At 38.1% G+C, this 15610-nt stretch overlaps 1 protein-coding gene across 1 annotated transcript; it reads right to left on the bottom strand.

The window, feature by feature from the left end:
* On the bottom strand, window positions 257-15404 carry FKBP3 (FK506 binding protein 3; the record flags this gene model as incomplete). The annotated part of the gene is given in 7 exon segments (NM_001244157.2): window positions 257-584; window positions 1652-1749; window positions 3189-3256; window positions 4000-4135; window positions 11461-11568; window positions 12769-12870; window positions 15272-15404. Coding segments are annotated over 7 exon segments (675 nt in total). The 3' UTR covers window positions 257-529.

The raw sequence follows: 15610 nt of genomic DNA on the forward strand, positions 1-15610 counted from the left end.
CAATGGTTTGTTGGTTTTGAAGTGTATTTTTCTTGAATTTAGCTATTATCTTGACAAAATTTCTTAGACCTTTTAACCTTTCGCTTTTTCTCACTCTCTGCTTTTGCCTTCCCTATACGGAAATACGTAAAGATTTTAAGATGAGTATCTCTGGCAACACTGTCCAGACAATTTTACTGTTACTCCCTGGTTGGATGAAGTCTTAACTCCTTGGTTAACCTAATCAGAACATTAATACATTTATACCACACAGATCTAGAGATTGAATAAATTTTTATTGAGCCTTTTAGTTTACCATACGGGGTAAAAGGAAAACCGGTTCTCTTTAGGCAATATTTTACACAGCTGTAGTAAAATATTTTAAACTTAAAGGATTTATAACAGATTACATTTCTTAAAGGTTGAGCATCAAGTAAACAAGCTGTAACTTCTTGAATTTTCCAGTTGACTCTTTCCTTATAGTAACCAGCTGTAATAAGATACATAAATTTTCTCAAGGTCAGTTTTATTGTTGCTGTTCTTTACTGTCTCAGTCAATATCCACTAATTCCACTTCAAAAATAAGTTTTGCATTTGGTGGAATTCTGTTGAAGGAGTCAAGGTAGATTTGATAAAAGCTGCCTCTTGCCTCACTCCCAATAAAATTTAATCTAAAATTAGAATTATGTACATTGGATATTGGTAAGTAACTTTACGACGATTCAGAGACTAATACATACTAACCTAGAGGTTCCAAAAACTATTTTTGTGAATGTAGGTCATAATCTGTCAGTACAGGCTGACTAGGTAAGTTGAACTTGAATTTGGATCTTCCCTATTTGGATGCCTCTCTGGTACTCCTAAATTCGCCACTACTTGGTGAAGACTGCTACTTAGTACTTCAAAGAACAAAAAAGTGATTTCAATCTAGCTGGGTATATAAGTTATATTAAATCAAAGTTCATGCAACATAGTACCTGATATTTGCTGTGAATTTTCACATGTTGAGTTCAAAGAGTGATTTTTATTTTATTGGTCTTGAGGTACTTGAAGTGAGAGAAGGAGCTACAGTTGGCCAATATGATCTTGACAGGCTGAGAAGGCTATTACACGCACAAGTAATTTTAACTGATACGACTAGAAAGGATGCCCCCCAACCCCCAAACTAGTCCACTGAGAATAGAACCAACAGCAAAAAACTACCTTCCCACTTAGGTTTTGGATTGTTTTGGTTGTATTAGAGTCATGGCTCTTTTGTTTACAGGTTGGGTCTCTTAGAACAGTATTGTCAGTGTACAATCACAAATACTAACCCTATGATGTTGGGCCTGTGGTCTTCTTCATTTCATAACTAGTAACGAACATGTGTTCCATTTCTAAGCTTTGAGTACCCAACTAATTACCTGAAATTATAATGTAGCATAAAATTACCCTGAATCATATTTGAATCCTACAATTTGCTACATTTGTTTGTATTGAACATCTTAACTCCTTGAAGTAACCTTTCAAACATTAAGAGTAGCCTTTCAAAGATAGAAACTTAAATCTCAGTTTAGGTCTTGAAAATTAAGAACTTAAATAGGAAGGAAAAAAGATTAAAAAAGAGGTTAACTACCTGGTACTTCAAGTAATCTTAGTGTTTTTCCTTTAATTATAAAGGGAAAAAGGATACTTGGCATCAGGCTGTCCTTTCTTTCCATAAGCCCATTCTGGTTCAATCTCCAGTCGAGCCTTTTCTCCTTTACTCATAGTTAGGAGTGCTTCATCCCACTAAAGGCAAGAACTTAAAATCAAAACTAATGATATTTTACAAAAAATACATGCAAAATCACATACAAAAAAGCATTCTGTTATAAGATTTCACTGTGTTCTAAAGTAATGTCCCTGCTTAAGTCCCTAAATCTTTCTTTTATTTCCTCAATAAAAAAATTAGACATATTAAACAATTTTTAGTGTAAATATGTGAACTCTTCAAAATGATATAATGTAAAAAAGCACTTTTGTAAACTAACGTCATTCATTATGGAAACAACTAGAATGATCATAAATCTGTTATACTTTTATATCAAGGGATAAACTTCAGCATTTATTTTTATAGATAACAAGTACTCAGTCTGAAACTCTTAAGATATTGTTGAAACATAACAACCACGTAAAGCACAAAGGATAGAGATAGATCTGTCACATGTGGGAAATTACATATATAGCTGACTAGAACAAATTTACCAGTAAGCCAGTTAGTTATAAAAGTAGCAAAATAGCTCAGTTTGATACAGCAACTTGGTATAATCAGGTTGTAGTTATTTTCAACTAAACCTTTTGTTTCAAGATGTTTTATAAAATACTTTGGGTTCTGGATATGACTGAAAAATATTTTAGGACTTAACAGTACAAAGCATAACACAGTAACGGTTCTCATAACTTCATTTAAATAGGTGTTCTGGTTATAAACGTTTGATGTTTTAAGTAAAACAATAAATGGGCCCTAGCATGACAACCTGATTCAGTGCAGCTGACCATCAGCTTTTTTTTTCATCTCCATTTTGCAACTGCTGTGGTCAGTACTGCCTAAGCTTAACTTCCCCCCTTTTCAAAGTTTTCTTCTTACCTCTCACATGAAGGATGGGTAAAGGCATGCTTTTATCTGAAAGATTTTTGTAGTGTTTGAGTCTAAATTGTGAGAGGTGAGAAGGATACTGGAAAGACTACTACTTCTATCAGTACTTCAGTGGAATAGATATTTTACATTTTACAAGAATCTTACATATTTATAAAGCCAAACATTCTTAATACTAGTTTCTGAAGAAAAAAAAATAAAAGGGGTAGACATGGAAGGAAATATTTGAGACTCCTACTATGTTTAATCTCTTAACAACCTTGAGGTAGGCTGTATTGACACCCAGAAAACTTAATTTGTGCCAGATCAATTAGCATTGACAGCACCTGATTTGTCAGACTCCAGAGATTGTTTTCATCACATCCCCAAACCTAATTCTTTTTTTGTTTTGGCTACGCCCACAGCATGTGGAAGTTTCCACGCCAGGGACTGAACCTGCACCACAGCAGCAATCCGGGCAATTTAAGTGACAACACCAGATACTTACCCTGCTGAGCAACAAAGAACTCCCACAAACCTAATTCTTTATGGCACCATACCACAAGTAGCATGTGCCAGAATATCTACTGGTTTACTGCCATTTTTTACTTACTCCTCTGATAACTTTGCCTATTCCAACCTTAAAACTTAAAGGCTTGGCACTTTTCTTCTTCTTTGAACCTGTAAAATAGATTTCCCTTTTAATTAATGGTGAAAGTAAGTTACAACTGAAAAACACAGTGATTTAAATCTTTTTTTTTTTTTTTGGTCTTTTAGGGCCGCGCCAGCAAGTGCACGGAGGTTCCTAGGCTAGGAATCTAATCTGAGCTGTAGCCGTCAGCCTACGCCACAGCCACAGCAATGCAGGATCTGAGCCGTATCTGTGACCTACACCACAGCTCACAGCAGTGCCAGATCCTTAACCGACTGAGCGAGGCGAGGGATCAAACCCATGTCCTCATGGATGCTAGTTGGGTTTGTTAATCACTGAGCCATGATGGGAACTCCAGTGATTTAAATCTTTAAATTGATTCTGGAACTCACATGCTATGCATCTAAAAAGAAATAAGAATTCAGAAAGCCAGATAATTCATCAAGAAAATTCTATATGTAAAAATAATTACGGCCTAAAGGAGGGGCAGGGAAAGGACCTGTATTTAAAATAGCACTATTCTGCCATTATACAAGAACCAGAATTTGGAAAACTAACCCAAGTTTAGGTTAAGCTTCTTTATTTTTTGCTTTGCAATAACCAAAGGGTCTTTACACCCAGCCAATAAGTAGTGAACCAAAAACATCTTACAAGTAAATCACAGATGCCAAAGACTTATGGAAATAAACTGACAGCCAAGAAAAGGATACTGCCAAGACAAATATTCTGCAATGCCTTGAAGCCAAAGAGGTAAGATTACATTTACACTTACTTGTTTGAATGTTAGTATCAAAGACAGTCCCGTCTTGTAGTGTTCCTGTATACCAGCAGTGAACAACATCTCCCTTTTTGGGAAAGTTGGTTTTATCTCCTTTTTTAAGAACAGATTTTGTATATTTTGGTGGACCCTAGAAACAAACAAACACCAGACAGGGTTGTTAATTCATGTCCTTTTTTTAGAAGGATGACAGAGAATACATATACAGCCAACTGTGACATAAGTCTAGTCACAGAGTTTTAGTTTTTATAACAAACTATTCTGCTTTTGGTTCTGAGTTTAAAAAAACGTACTAATTCTATTCAAGTCTGTCATGAGAATAAACTAGCATATCTATAATTTCAAATAACTTCAGCTTCTTTGGAAACCAGTGTTCTTTTGCCCATAAAGTGAATAGTTATTTCCCAAGGTTAGCAATACCATTACAATTTAACTCCTCTAAAATTGTAAGGCATTGGAATTCCTGCTGTAGCGCAGCAGGTTAAGGATCTGGCTTGTGTCTGTGGCAACATGGATTCAATCCCTAGCCTGGTGCAGTGGGTTAAAGATCCAGTATTGCTACAGCTGCAGCATAGGTTGAAGGTGCAGCCTGGATTTGATCCCTGGCTTGGGAACTTTGATAAGCCCTGGTGCGGCCAAAAAAAAAATTTAAAAAGAAATATAAAAATTGTAAGGCATTAAATCACTGTGATGTCTCCAAAGATTTGAGTTGTTCTACCACCAGTAATTGACATTATTAAATATTTAAATTACATCCAATCAGAATCCAGAAATATTGCATCTGTTTCTGGACATGAATTGAAAATAAATTCAGAAGTTCCTGTTGTGGTACGGTGGATTAAGAATTTGATGGTAGCAGCTTGGTTAAAGGATCCTGCGTTGCTGCAATTGTGGCACAGGTTATAGCTGTGGCTTGGATTCAATCCCTGGCTCAGGAACTTCCATATGCCTCAGGTGTAGCCATAAAATTGAAAAGTAAACAAAAGAAAGTTCAAATAGGAGTTCCTTTGTGGCAGAGCAGGTTAAGGATTCAGTGTTGTCACCACTACGGCCTGGGTTGCTGCTGTGACACAGGTAGGATCCCTGGCCTGGGAACTTCAACATGCCACCAGTGTGGCCAAAAAAAAAAAAAAAATAATAATTTCAAACAATGAATGGAATTATAGAAATTAACATAAATAGGCATATTTTTCCTAGAACGAAACAGGATTATCAGGGTCTTTTTTGTTTGTTTTGTTTTGTTTTTTAAGCCAAGGGTTAGTCGAATCGATAGTGTGAGGACTGTAACTGTAGAAAGCAGTTTCTTAGATCAACTTAAGAATATGTAGAATTTTACAATACAGAACATTCCGAATGCTTTATACAAACTTTTTAATTATCACTACCTTATGAGGCAGGAACTATTATCCATATTTTATAGACAAGAAAACAAAAGAATAGAGTGGTTCAGTAGCTTGCTTAAGGTCCTAGAGCTCCTCAAGTAGGACTGGAAACCATGCAGCTTGGATATAATGACTAAGCTCTTAACCACTCACTATCTCTCAAGCACATATGGAATGTCAGGTACTATACTAGTCATTTTCTTATGTCGGTTCATTTAACCTCAGTAACCTGTAAATTCTTTCCTTTTTTTTTTTTTTTTTGTTCTTTTGCCATTTCTTGTGCCGCTCCCACGGCATATGGAGGTTCCCAGGCTAGGGGTCGAAATGGAGCTCTAGCGGCTGACCTATGCCAGAGCCACAGCAGCTCGGGATCCGAGCTGCGTCTGCAGCCTACACCACAGCTTACAGCAACGCCAGATCCTTAACCCACTGAGCAAGGCCAGGGATCGAACCTGCAACCTCATGGTTCCTAGTCAGATTCGTTAACCACTGCGCCACAACGGGAACTCCTCTTTCTGTTTCTTTAATGCAGAAAGTAGTAAGGCCTGGACAGGGTATAAAGTCCTATCCAATTCAGAGTCTCAAGATTATCTCTTTTTAACTAAAACTAGTTTGCTTCCCTAAATCAAAAAGTCACGTCTATAGTTTGAGTACCAAATGTATTAACAAAAGAAAGCATTAGTTTTCTCCCTGACCCATTCTAAGCTTGTTTAAGTGGGAAGTATTACTATAAATGGTCAGAAGTCTACATTGCTAGCAATGTAAACTGATGCCATCTCTGGAATGCAATTTAAGAATGCTCTAAATATACAAATATATGCTCAAGTTATTTGAAATTTAGCAAAAAAAAATATGTAGTTATTCAATACATTATTACACATAATCGCAAAATAACCACACATCTGTGGTAATATAATCCTCAGTTTTTAGTAATGTGGAAAAATCCTTACATTAAGAGAAAAATTAGGAGTTCCTGTTGTGGCTCAGTGGTTAACGAATCCGACTAGGAACCATGAGGTTGTGGGTTTGATCCCTGGCCTCACTCAGTGGGTTAAGAATCCAGTGTTGTCATGAGCTGTGGTGTAGGTTGCAGATGCAGCTCAGATCCTATATTGCTGTGGCTGTGGTGTAGGCTCGTGGCTACAGCTTCGATTAGACCCCTAGGCCTGGGAACCTCCATAAGCTACAGGTGCGGACCTAGAAAAGCCAAAAAAAAAAAAAAAAAATTAACAGAAAGTTCTAACTACAGTAAAATCTCACCTATTTCAATAAATATACCAAATAGAAAATACTCAAAACATTCTGAACTGTTAAACATTCATTTCTAGATATTGGAATTATGTTTCCTACACTTTTCTGTTATTTTCTATATTAAAAATAGCATGTTATTCTTATATCAGAAAAATATGTGGTTTTTAAGGAATATAGTTGACAAAAACTGTTAACATATTTTCCAAATTTGAAAATAATTTTAATTAAAAAATTTAAAGCCACAAAATGAGGATGACTACATATTATGTGATGATATCAGAATATCAAAACTTTAGTAAATTACATATAACTACTAAATGGATAAGGTATGATAAGCATACAACAGCCACATTTTAAAACTTAAGGTCATTCCATTTTTTTCTCATTTGTTATCCCAAGATCCTTGGGACATTAGAGGTCCTAGAATAATGCAAAAACAATAAAATGGTGGCTATATCTCAGTGCAAGTACACTCTGCATACTTATGGCCTCAATTTCAGTGTTTCACAAAGTGGCTTTTATGGATCACCCATTCCTTGGCATTGTAGAAAAGGGGCCTGGAGTTCCCCTGTGAAGCAGAAGGTTAAGGATCTGGTGTTGTCACTGCAGTAGTCTGGGTCGCTGCTGCAGTATTGGTTCAATCACTGGCGCAGGAACTTCCACCTGCTGCAAGTGAGGCCAAAAAAGAGTTCCCACTGTGGCTTAGTGGGCTAAGAACCCAGTATAGTCTCTGTGAGGATAAGGGTTTGAACCCTGGCCTCGCTCAGTGAGTTAAGGATCCAGTGTTGCTGGATCCTTGTGTGGCAGAGGTCCCAGATGCAGCTTGGATCCTGTATTGCCGTGGCTGTGATGTTATGTCTTAACTACAGCTCCAGTTTGATCCCTAGCTTGGGAACTTCCGCATGCTGCAGGTATAGCCATGAAAAGGAAAAAAAAAAGAAAAAAGAGAAGAGGGGTCTACTATAATTTAAAGTTTGGGAAATACTATGTTAGTTACATATGCCTCTACTCTATAAAACTTCTTAGAGCTGTCCTTAGCTAATATGCACTGCCAGTCTTCAAGTAGGAGACAGAAGGTGTAGCTTTTGATGATGCCAGAAAACCACCTGGAACTTCTGGGACCTATGCGCTTTTTTTTTTTTTTTTACAATGGTGCCATGGTTATTTGACCTTATTTTGGGTTTCTCTGAAAGAACCTGATTGGTTCATGGTGAGAGGTCAGAACAATCCCAAGGCTATCCTGGAGTTACTTGCTTGAATGGATCTCACTTTTAGGTAATTTCCTGGCTTTGCAGCAATTGTACAGAATGATGAACTACATTCCTGAGACTGGGTCTGATCTAGATATTTCCAGATACAGAGATAAAGGGACTTTTGAGAGTAATCATTATAACTGCAATTAACTAGATAATATCACAGTCTCTCAAAATGAGAGCACAGTTGACCCATGAACACCTTAGGGGTTAGGAGTGCCAACCCTCCCTGCAGTCTAAAATCCATGTGTAACTTATAGTTGGCTCTACCCCTACATGGTTCCTCCCTAAATGTGGTTCTGCACCTGCAGATTCAACCAAATGAGGATGAAAGATCATGTAGTATTGTAATATTTACTACTGAAAAACCCTATGTATTATAAGGACCTGTGCAGTTCAAACCCATGTTGTTCAAGGGTCAACTGTATGTTGCATAATTAATATTACTTCCAGAAATATTTGAACATGTTCTATGTGTTAGGAACTGGATATACACAGGTGAGCTAGCCAACATGGATGACGACAGAGTGGACAGAGAATATGGACATGTATATAATTACATATATTGAGATCTACAGAGGAAGCACAGGATGCTGATATGATGCAGTGATAAGACCCAGTATAGACTTTAGGCTGGAAGAGGCTTCTTGAAGTAATGTGTACACTGTATCCTAAAGAACAAAAGAAGGTTATTCAGGCAAAAGGGGAACGTTACAAGAGGACAGCAAGGAACAGCATGAATCTAGTATAACCTGCAAGGGAGGGAAGAAAAAAAGAATGGTATGAGAGGAGGCTGGAAAGACATGTAACCCATGTTAAGAATCTGGGGTTTGGGGAGTTCCCTAGTAGTCTAGTATTTAGGACTCTTTAATGGCTGTGGTCTGGTTTCAATCCCTGGGCTCAGAACTGAGATCCCATATGAAGTTGCTGCTTGCCGTGGCCAAAAAAAAAAACAATCTGGGTTTTTATCTTCAGGTCATTGAGCAGCCAATTATCAGTTTTAAACACAGAAGTTACAGAATCAGATTTGTGTTCTAAGAAGATCAGGGTGACCACAGATCAGTGTGAGGAATGAAGAGGGAATCAAAAGGAGAAGTTGGGAAACTTAATAGGAAGAGATTAGTATAGCAGTCTAGGTTTACATTGGATGCTAACATTTAGGACAACAAAAAAATGAAGTAGTAAATATAAAGCTGGGTAGGGGTCAGATATTGGAAGGTTTTGAATGCAGAATACAGTTGAATAGAAATACAATGAGAGTCACAAATGTAATTTTAAGTTGTCTAGCTGCTACATTAATATTTCAACATGTAATCAATATAAAAATGTTGATATATTTTACACTTACAAAAATCATACTAAACATTTGAAATTGAATATTTTATACTGAAGGCCTTTTTTTTTTTTTGTCTTTTTAGGGCCTCTCCCAAGGCATATGGAGGTTCTGAGGCTATGGGTCAAATTGGAGCTATAACTGTTGGCCTACACCACAGCCACAGCAAAGCAGGATCTGAGCTACATCTTCAAACTACACCACAGCTCACGGTAACACCGGATCCTTAACCCACTGAGCAAATCCAGGGATCGAACCTGTGTCCTCATGGATACTAGTCGGGTTCGTTAACCACGGAGCCATGATGGGAACTCCTGGAGGCACATTTTAATTAGGAGCAGCCACAACATGATCAGTAGCTAAATATGGCTAGTGACTACTGTATTGGACACTGTAGTTGTAGACAGTACAAAATTAATGAAGATTTTTTGAGCAGGGTGTGGTTTGCAAAATATTTTAGAAAGCTTACTGGAATAGCCATTTTGTGGCTGAATAATGATGAAAGAGAAAAAAGGCGGATTAGTTTAGTGGCTTTTGCAGTACTTCAGGTCTGGAGCCTTGGAATGCTTGAGAATTAAAAAGAAGTGGATGATGATTTGAAAAAGGAGATGTTTGAGAGCCTTAAACCTGAGGTAGACGTGAGAACTTTCAAGCTGGGAAGAAGAGAATGTATGTTAGTATTTTGGTAAAATAGAACAGCAGTAAATAATGACAAAGGAATAAGGATGGAAAGTTTGTGGGAAAATGTCAAGTAGTTTATGTGGGCAATGTGAGTGAATAATAGTATAAAAGCTGCTGAGTAGTAATGAAACTAGAAACTATGATTGGCTGATATTAAGCATTAATTTATACCAGTCCAGTAAAAATTTTTATGATTATTTTTCTTTACAGTGCTTGCTCTGCAGTCCCGAAGCATAAAGAGAAAAAGCAGATGGCAGGCACCAGCAAAGTACTGTCCAAGAGCTTAGGGAATCCAGGTACTAGGAAGACAATGAGAATACATAAAAAACAGGGGTCAGGTTGGCAAGTTCAGTAAAATGAAAAGAAAAGAGGTCTTAAAGAAAACAATATAGTTTAGGACTCTTGCAAGACCTCTCTAAATTATCTCCAGCCCTTACAGCCTTTTATTTGTAACTATCTTAATTTCTTAAGGATCTATTATCTGCCACCTCATACCTCCCTTACTCTAATTTTCTGGAAGATAGACTGAAATTCTGTGGTACAGTGGGTTAAGAATCCCACTGTAGTGGCTTAGGTCACTGTGGAGGTGTGGGTTAGATACCCGGCATGGCACAGTGGGTTCTAAAAGGTTCCCACAGGGCCACAGCTGTGGCATAGCTGTGGCTTGGATTTGATCCATGGCTCAGGAACTTCCATATGCCATTAAAAAATAATAATAATAAAAAAGTGGCAAGATAATAATCAATTTAGCTCTACTGAGGCTTTTCTAAGAGCTATCTTTAGTTCTACTAAAGCTGTCCATTTGCAGAAATAGTGTCATCTGGTTCCTCAAACCTTGGTACCAAAATAAGATGAGACAGAGACACACCCTAACCCAGGTAGAACTAACTACTCTATTGCCAAGGATACCATATATATTAGAAAAAGCTAAAAATAATCAAAAGTTTCTTTCACTCAGTCCAACTTGGCCACAGAATAAGATCTTAAAATAGCTTTGAAAGCACAGAAGTTCTGGCCAGATCCAGGGGCAATATAAAATACAAAGCTAGATGGAGTTCCCGTCATGACACAGCAGAAACAAATCTGACTAGGAACCATGAGGTTGCAGGTTCGATCCCTGGCCTCGCTCAGTGGGTTAAGGATCTGGCGTTACCATGAGCTGTGGTGTAGGTTGCAGACAAGGCTTGGATCTGGCATTGCTGTGGTGTAGGCCAGCAGCTATAGCCCCCATTAGACCCCTAGCCTGGGAACCTCCATATGTCGCAGGTGCAGCCCTAAAAAAAGGACAAAAGACAAAAAAACAAACAGACCAAAAAAAGCCCCAAAAAGCAAAAAGCAAAGTTAGCCTTACTAACTGTAAAGCACTGGTTCTTGGGAGTTTTTTGTTTTGTTTTGTTTTTTCCTTATCGAGTATTCCAAAGGGAGATGACATACTCCAAACTGTTTGGCTCACTGTAAGTGGCCATACTCAACCACCTCTTATTATGAGAAATCAGTGTAATAGAGCAATACTTTTTCTCAAATTAACATGAGAAATAAAATAATATATACAAACCTCATCCAGAGTCTCTTCAGACTTCGTTTCTTTGGGTTTATCTTCATTAAGCTTCACATTTTTCACCTGTTCAGACACTTTAGTTATACTTTCAGTACCCTTGAAACGCTGAAAGGAAAATGGTTTAATGTTTAACATATTCAAGAACAAAGAAAGAATCTTATGTTAAGCTTTTTTTTAAGATCAAGTTGATTTTATTTTATTTTATTATTATTTTTGTTCACACCTATGGCACATGGAAGTTCCCAGGCCAGGGATTGAACCCATGACCCAAGCTGCTACAGTGGCAATGCTGGATCCTTAATCTGCTGCACCACAAAGGAACTCCATGTTAAGCATTTTATTTTATTTGCTTTTTAGGGCTGCACCTGTGGCACACAGAAGTTCCTAGCTACAGGTGGAATCAGAGCTACAGCCACTGGCCTATGCCACAGCTACAGCAACATGGGACCTGAGCTGCATCTGGGACCTAAAACACAGTTCATGGTGATGCCAGATCCTTAGCCCACTGAGCGGGGCCAGGGATGAAACCTGCATCTTCATGGATTCTAGTTGGGTTTGTTAACTGGTGAGCCATGAAGGGAACTCCATGTTAAGCATTTTAATCAACAAATTATGAATCTCAAATTGTCTCACAAAATAAATTCTGAAATGTGAACCATAATTTTTAGAAAGACCAAGTCAAACTCAAGAGAAATGAAAAGTATTCAATCAAGTCTTTAAAATTTGCTTTTCTAAAGGCTCAGTCTAGGCCTGACGAAGACTAAATTTATTAGTGAAATGCAACTTACTTTGAATTTAAAACTTTTCAGTGTCCTAATTTAAGCAACTAGGGAATAATTTTTAAAAATCTGTTCCCTTCCAAAATATCAAAACATCCTGCCATACTGCAGACTGGTTTGCTACATTTGGGAATCAGTCCTTTTATGATCATAATTAAGAAAAAGTACAGGAGAAACATCAACATATTCTGCAAATAAATGCACTTACAAACTTCTTTTGGGGAATAAAATATCTAAAATGATATTCTGTAATAAAATGTAACAATATTTCCCGTTGTGGTGCAGTAGAAACGAATCGGACTAGGAACCATGAGGTTTCGGGTTTGATCCCTGGCCTCGCTCAGTGGGCTAAGGATCCAGCGTTGCCATGAGCTGTGGTGTAGGTCGCAGACGCGGCTCAGATCCTGCATGGCTGTGCCTGTGGCATAGGCCAGCAGCTGTAGCTCTGATTAGACTCCTAGCCTGGAAACCTCCATAGGCCGAGGGTGTGGCACTAAAAAGCAAAAAAAAAAGTAACAATACTCACCTTGCTTTCAAAAAGATGGTTATAAGCTGTCACCAAATGGTCCTTGTTAGCTGTCTTGGCCACATTTTTAATGTTTCCTAATAACTTATGCTCTGCAAGAAACTATAAAGACAAAAAACTGGTTAGTCAAAATAATTCCCTCATGTAAGAAATGGTCTACAATTAGAAAATGAACTTTTATTTCAGCAATTTTGTTTTCAATCATACTACTAATGATAAATGAAATGTATTTTATATTTCATTATATATATAATATATATAGTGAAATATTTATTTTATAAATTCATTTTCCATAATGAAAATAAGATTTAAGGAAGATTAAAAAATACTGATTATTTATAAGAAATAATAAATAACATACACTGGCATGTACTAACCCTTTTTCCATCTAGGAACTCACAGAAAAGCCCACTTATTGGCAAACACACTTTGGTAACTGGGCAAAGCTGCTCCTGGCAAGATGTTACTTGGCCCATGGCCAGGGATCTTCCAGCCATGTTGGGTATAGATATCTTAACATATCTGTAACCCATTCTTGGCACATCTGGAAGCACTGTTACACAGTGTTGGATATATATAGTGTTCAAGTTTTCCTAAAGACTCAGTTTCTCCATCACAGTGGAAGGTTAATAATAGCATTATATGTCAGAGGCTTCCTGTAAGGATATCTATTTCCAGTCACATAGTAAGAACTCAGTACTACCTATTTAATAAAATAATGTATTTAATAACTGAAACTAACAGCCAAATTCCATTTCTCTCAAATATAAGACTATAAGTTGTCAAATATACACCAAAATACTACTACTGAAATATCAAATTATCAAAATCATGTACGTGGGGATTTTCATAACTTCTTTGAACTCTGCTTCCCTTACTTTATTCTGCTTCCTTCCTTGCTTGATTCCTTTTTTTGTTAACTTTCTCAATGATGTCCTCTGGCATCTTCTAACTTTCCAACAAAGCACTTTTCCCAACACTATCACTATTGAATTTTTCTTTTTCTTTCTCTTAGAAAAATGTTCTAAATGATAAAGGCTCATGGGAAAGGCTATTTTGATTAAACAGAAGTAATCAGTTGCTTTAGCACTGCTGTGATTAGCAAGCTTTCTTTATTAGCAAGCTTTCTGAAAAATATCCAAAATATAAACATTTATCCCCTTGATATCTTATGAGCAATACAATAGTGATTGTCAAATAAGTTTAAGTATGTAAATGAACACTGTAGGGTACGCACTTAAAAGATTAGTATGTCATAAAAATATTTAGATAATCCAAATCTCTTGAAATTGTCCAAGGTGGGCCAGTTTTACATATTCCCACTTTGGGATGATCTGTTTTCTAAGAATTTGATGAATATAGTTCAGTACTGAGGCATTACTTGTTAATAAACAATAAATCTCTTGCTTCAATGAAATATAAACTGGCTTAAGAGAAAATATTTCCACCAAAATGGTATAAAATGTCATTTTCATCCTTGTATCCACAAACACTGAGCCAATAATTCTTGCTATCAGGATAATAAAGGAGCATGATACTGGAAGAGGGAAAATAATTACACCTCCCGTTCAAGAACGTGCAAAATGAAAATAAACTACTAATGTGCAAAATGAAAATAAACTACAAGCTTCTCAAAAGAGCCCAGAAGCAATTTTTCTAAATGCAAGTTTAGAAATTCAGTTAAAAATTGTCGAGAAACCATATATAGACTGCTGCTTCTATTCCCCATACGTGGGCGATAATGCACGCACACAAACTGTTCAGCAATTTAGGAGAGGTATGAATGATCTTAATTTCCGAAGGGAAAAAAATTCAAGTCTGACAAAAATAACTTGTGACTACAGAGGGTGATTAAAATGGAGACTGCTGAAAAATGCAGGGCGTATAAGTATGAAGAGTGCCAAATAGATTTCTTAGTTGCTTTATAAGAATGCGAGATCACTGTACATGGAATACTCATGTGACTTCCCTAAATATAAAGGTAAAAAGGTTATTTAAAGGGTCGATATTAAAAAAAAAATCGCATGCATGATTAGTGATCAGTATTTGGTAACTGATGAGAAAAGCAAATCGCACACATCGTTGCTACCGAAATCTTCACATCCCTTCTCATCTCCCTAACAGCCCACACTCCCCTCCAGGGATCTCATCCAAGCCTCCAATCCTCTGTCCCCCGCTTGAGCCCCCAATATTTCCAGGGTTCTTTTTTTTTTTTTTTTTTTTCCTCTCATGACCTCCACCCTCACTCAATTTGAGTGAGATTCTAATTCTGCGATGGCTGCGAGCCCCAAGAAATGCTGCTGCTCCACCCGCCAAAGAACTGCCTGCCCGAGGGGCGGGAGCGTGGCTCCGGAGCGCACGCGGGGCCTCTCCGGCCTTGCAGGCACAGGCCGCGGGAGAGAGAGGGCGGGGGCACGGAGGAATACGGCAAGTATAGGCATCTATGGGGGGGCGAAGTATCCCTCCGGCCGCACCAGCCCGGCCGCCCCGCTGCCTCTGGTACCGAATCTGAACCGTGATCCTGCAGAAACTTGATAATGTCCTTCTTGGGTAGCTGCTCGCTGCGCAGCTGCTCCACGGTCCAAGCCCGCTGTGGAACGGCGGCCGCCATCTTCCCCCGCTGCCTCTGCTTTACTGAGCCAGCCCGCCTGGGTTCGGCATCGCCCCGCCCCCTGGGCGTGGCGCGGACCCCGCAGGAAGCTCTAGGGGGCGGGGTCATTGCGCTATCCCGCAGGATTGGGGCCAGTTTTTGAGTGACGTCAAGACGGTACGTTGCGGGCCTCTTTGTTGAGTCCAGGGTAAAACCAGCTGATGTGGCCCCGGCGGCTGACTACGCAGGAAA

Source organism: Sus scrofa, chromosome 1 (genome assembly GCF_000003025.6).
Source record: "Sus scrofa isolate TJ Tabasco breed Duroc chromosome 1, Sscrofa11.1, whole genome shotgun sequence".
Classification (NCBI taxonomy): Eukaryota; Metazoa; Chordata; class Mammalia; order Artiodactyla; family Suidae; genus Sus; species Sus scrofa.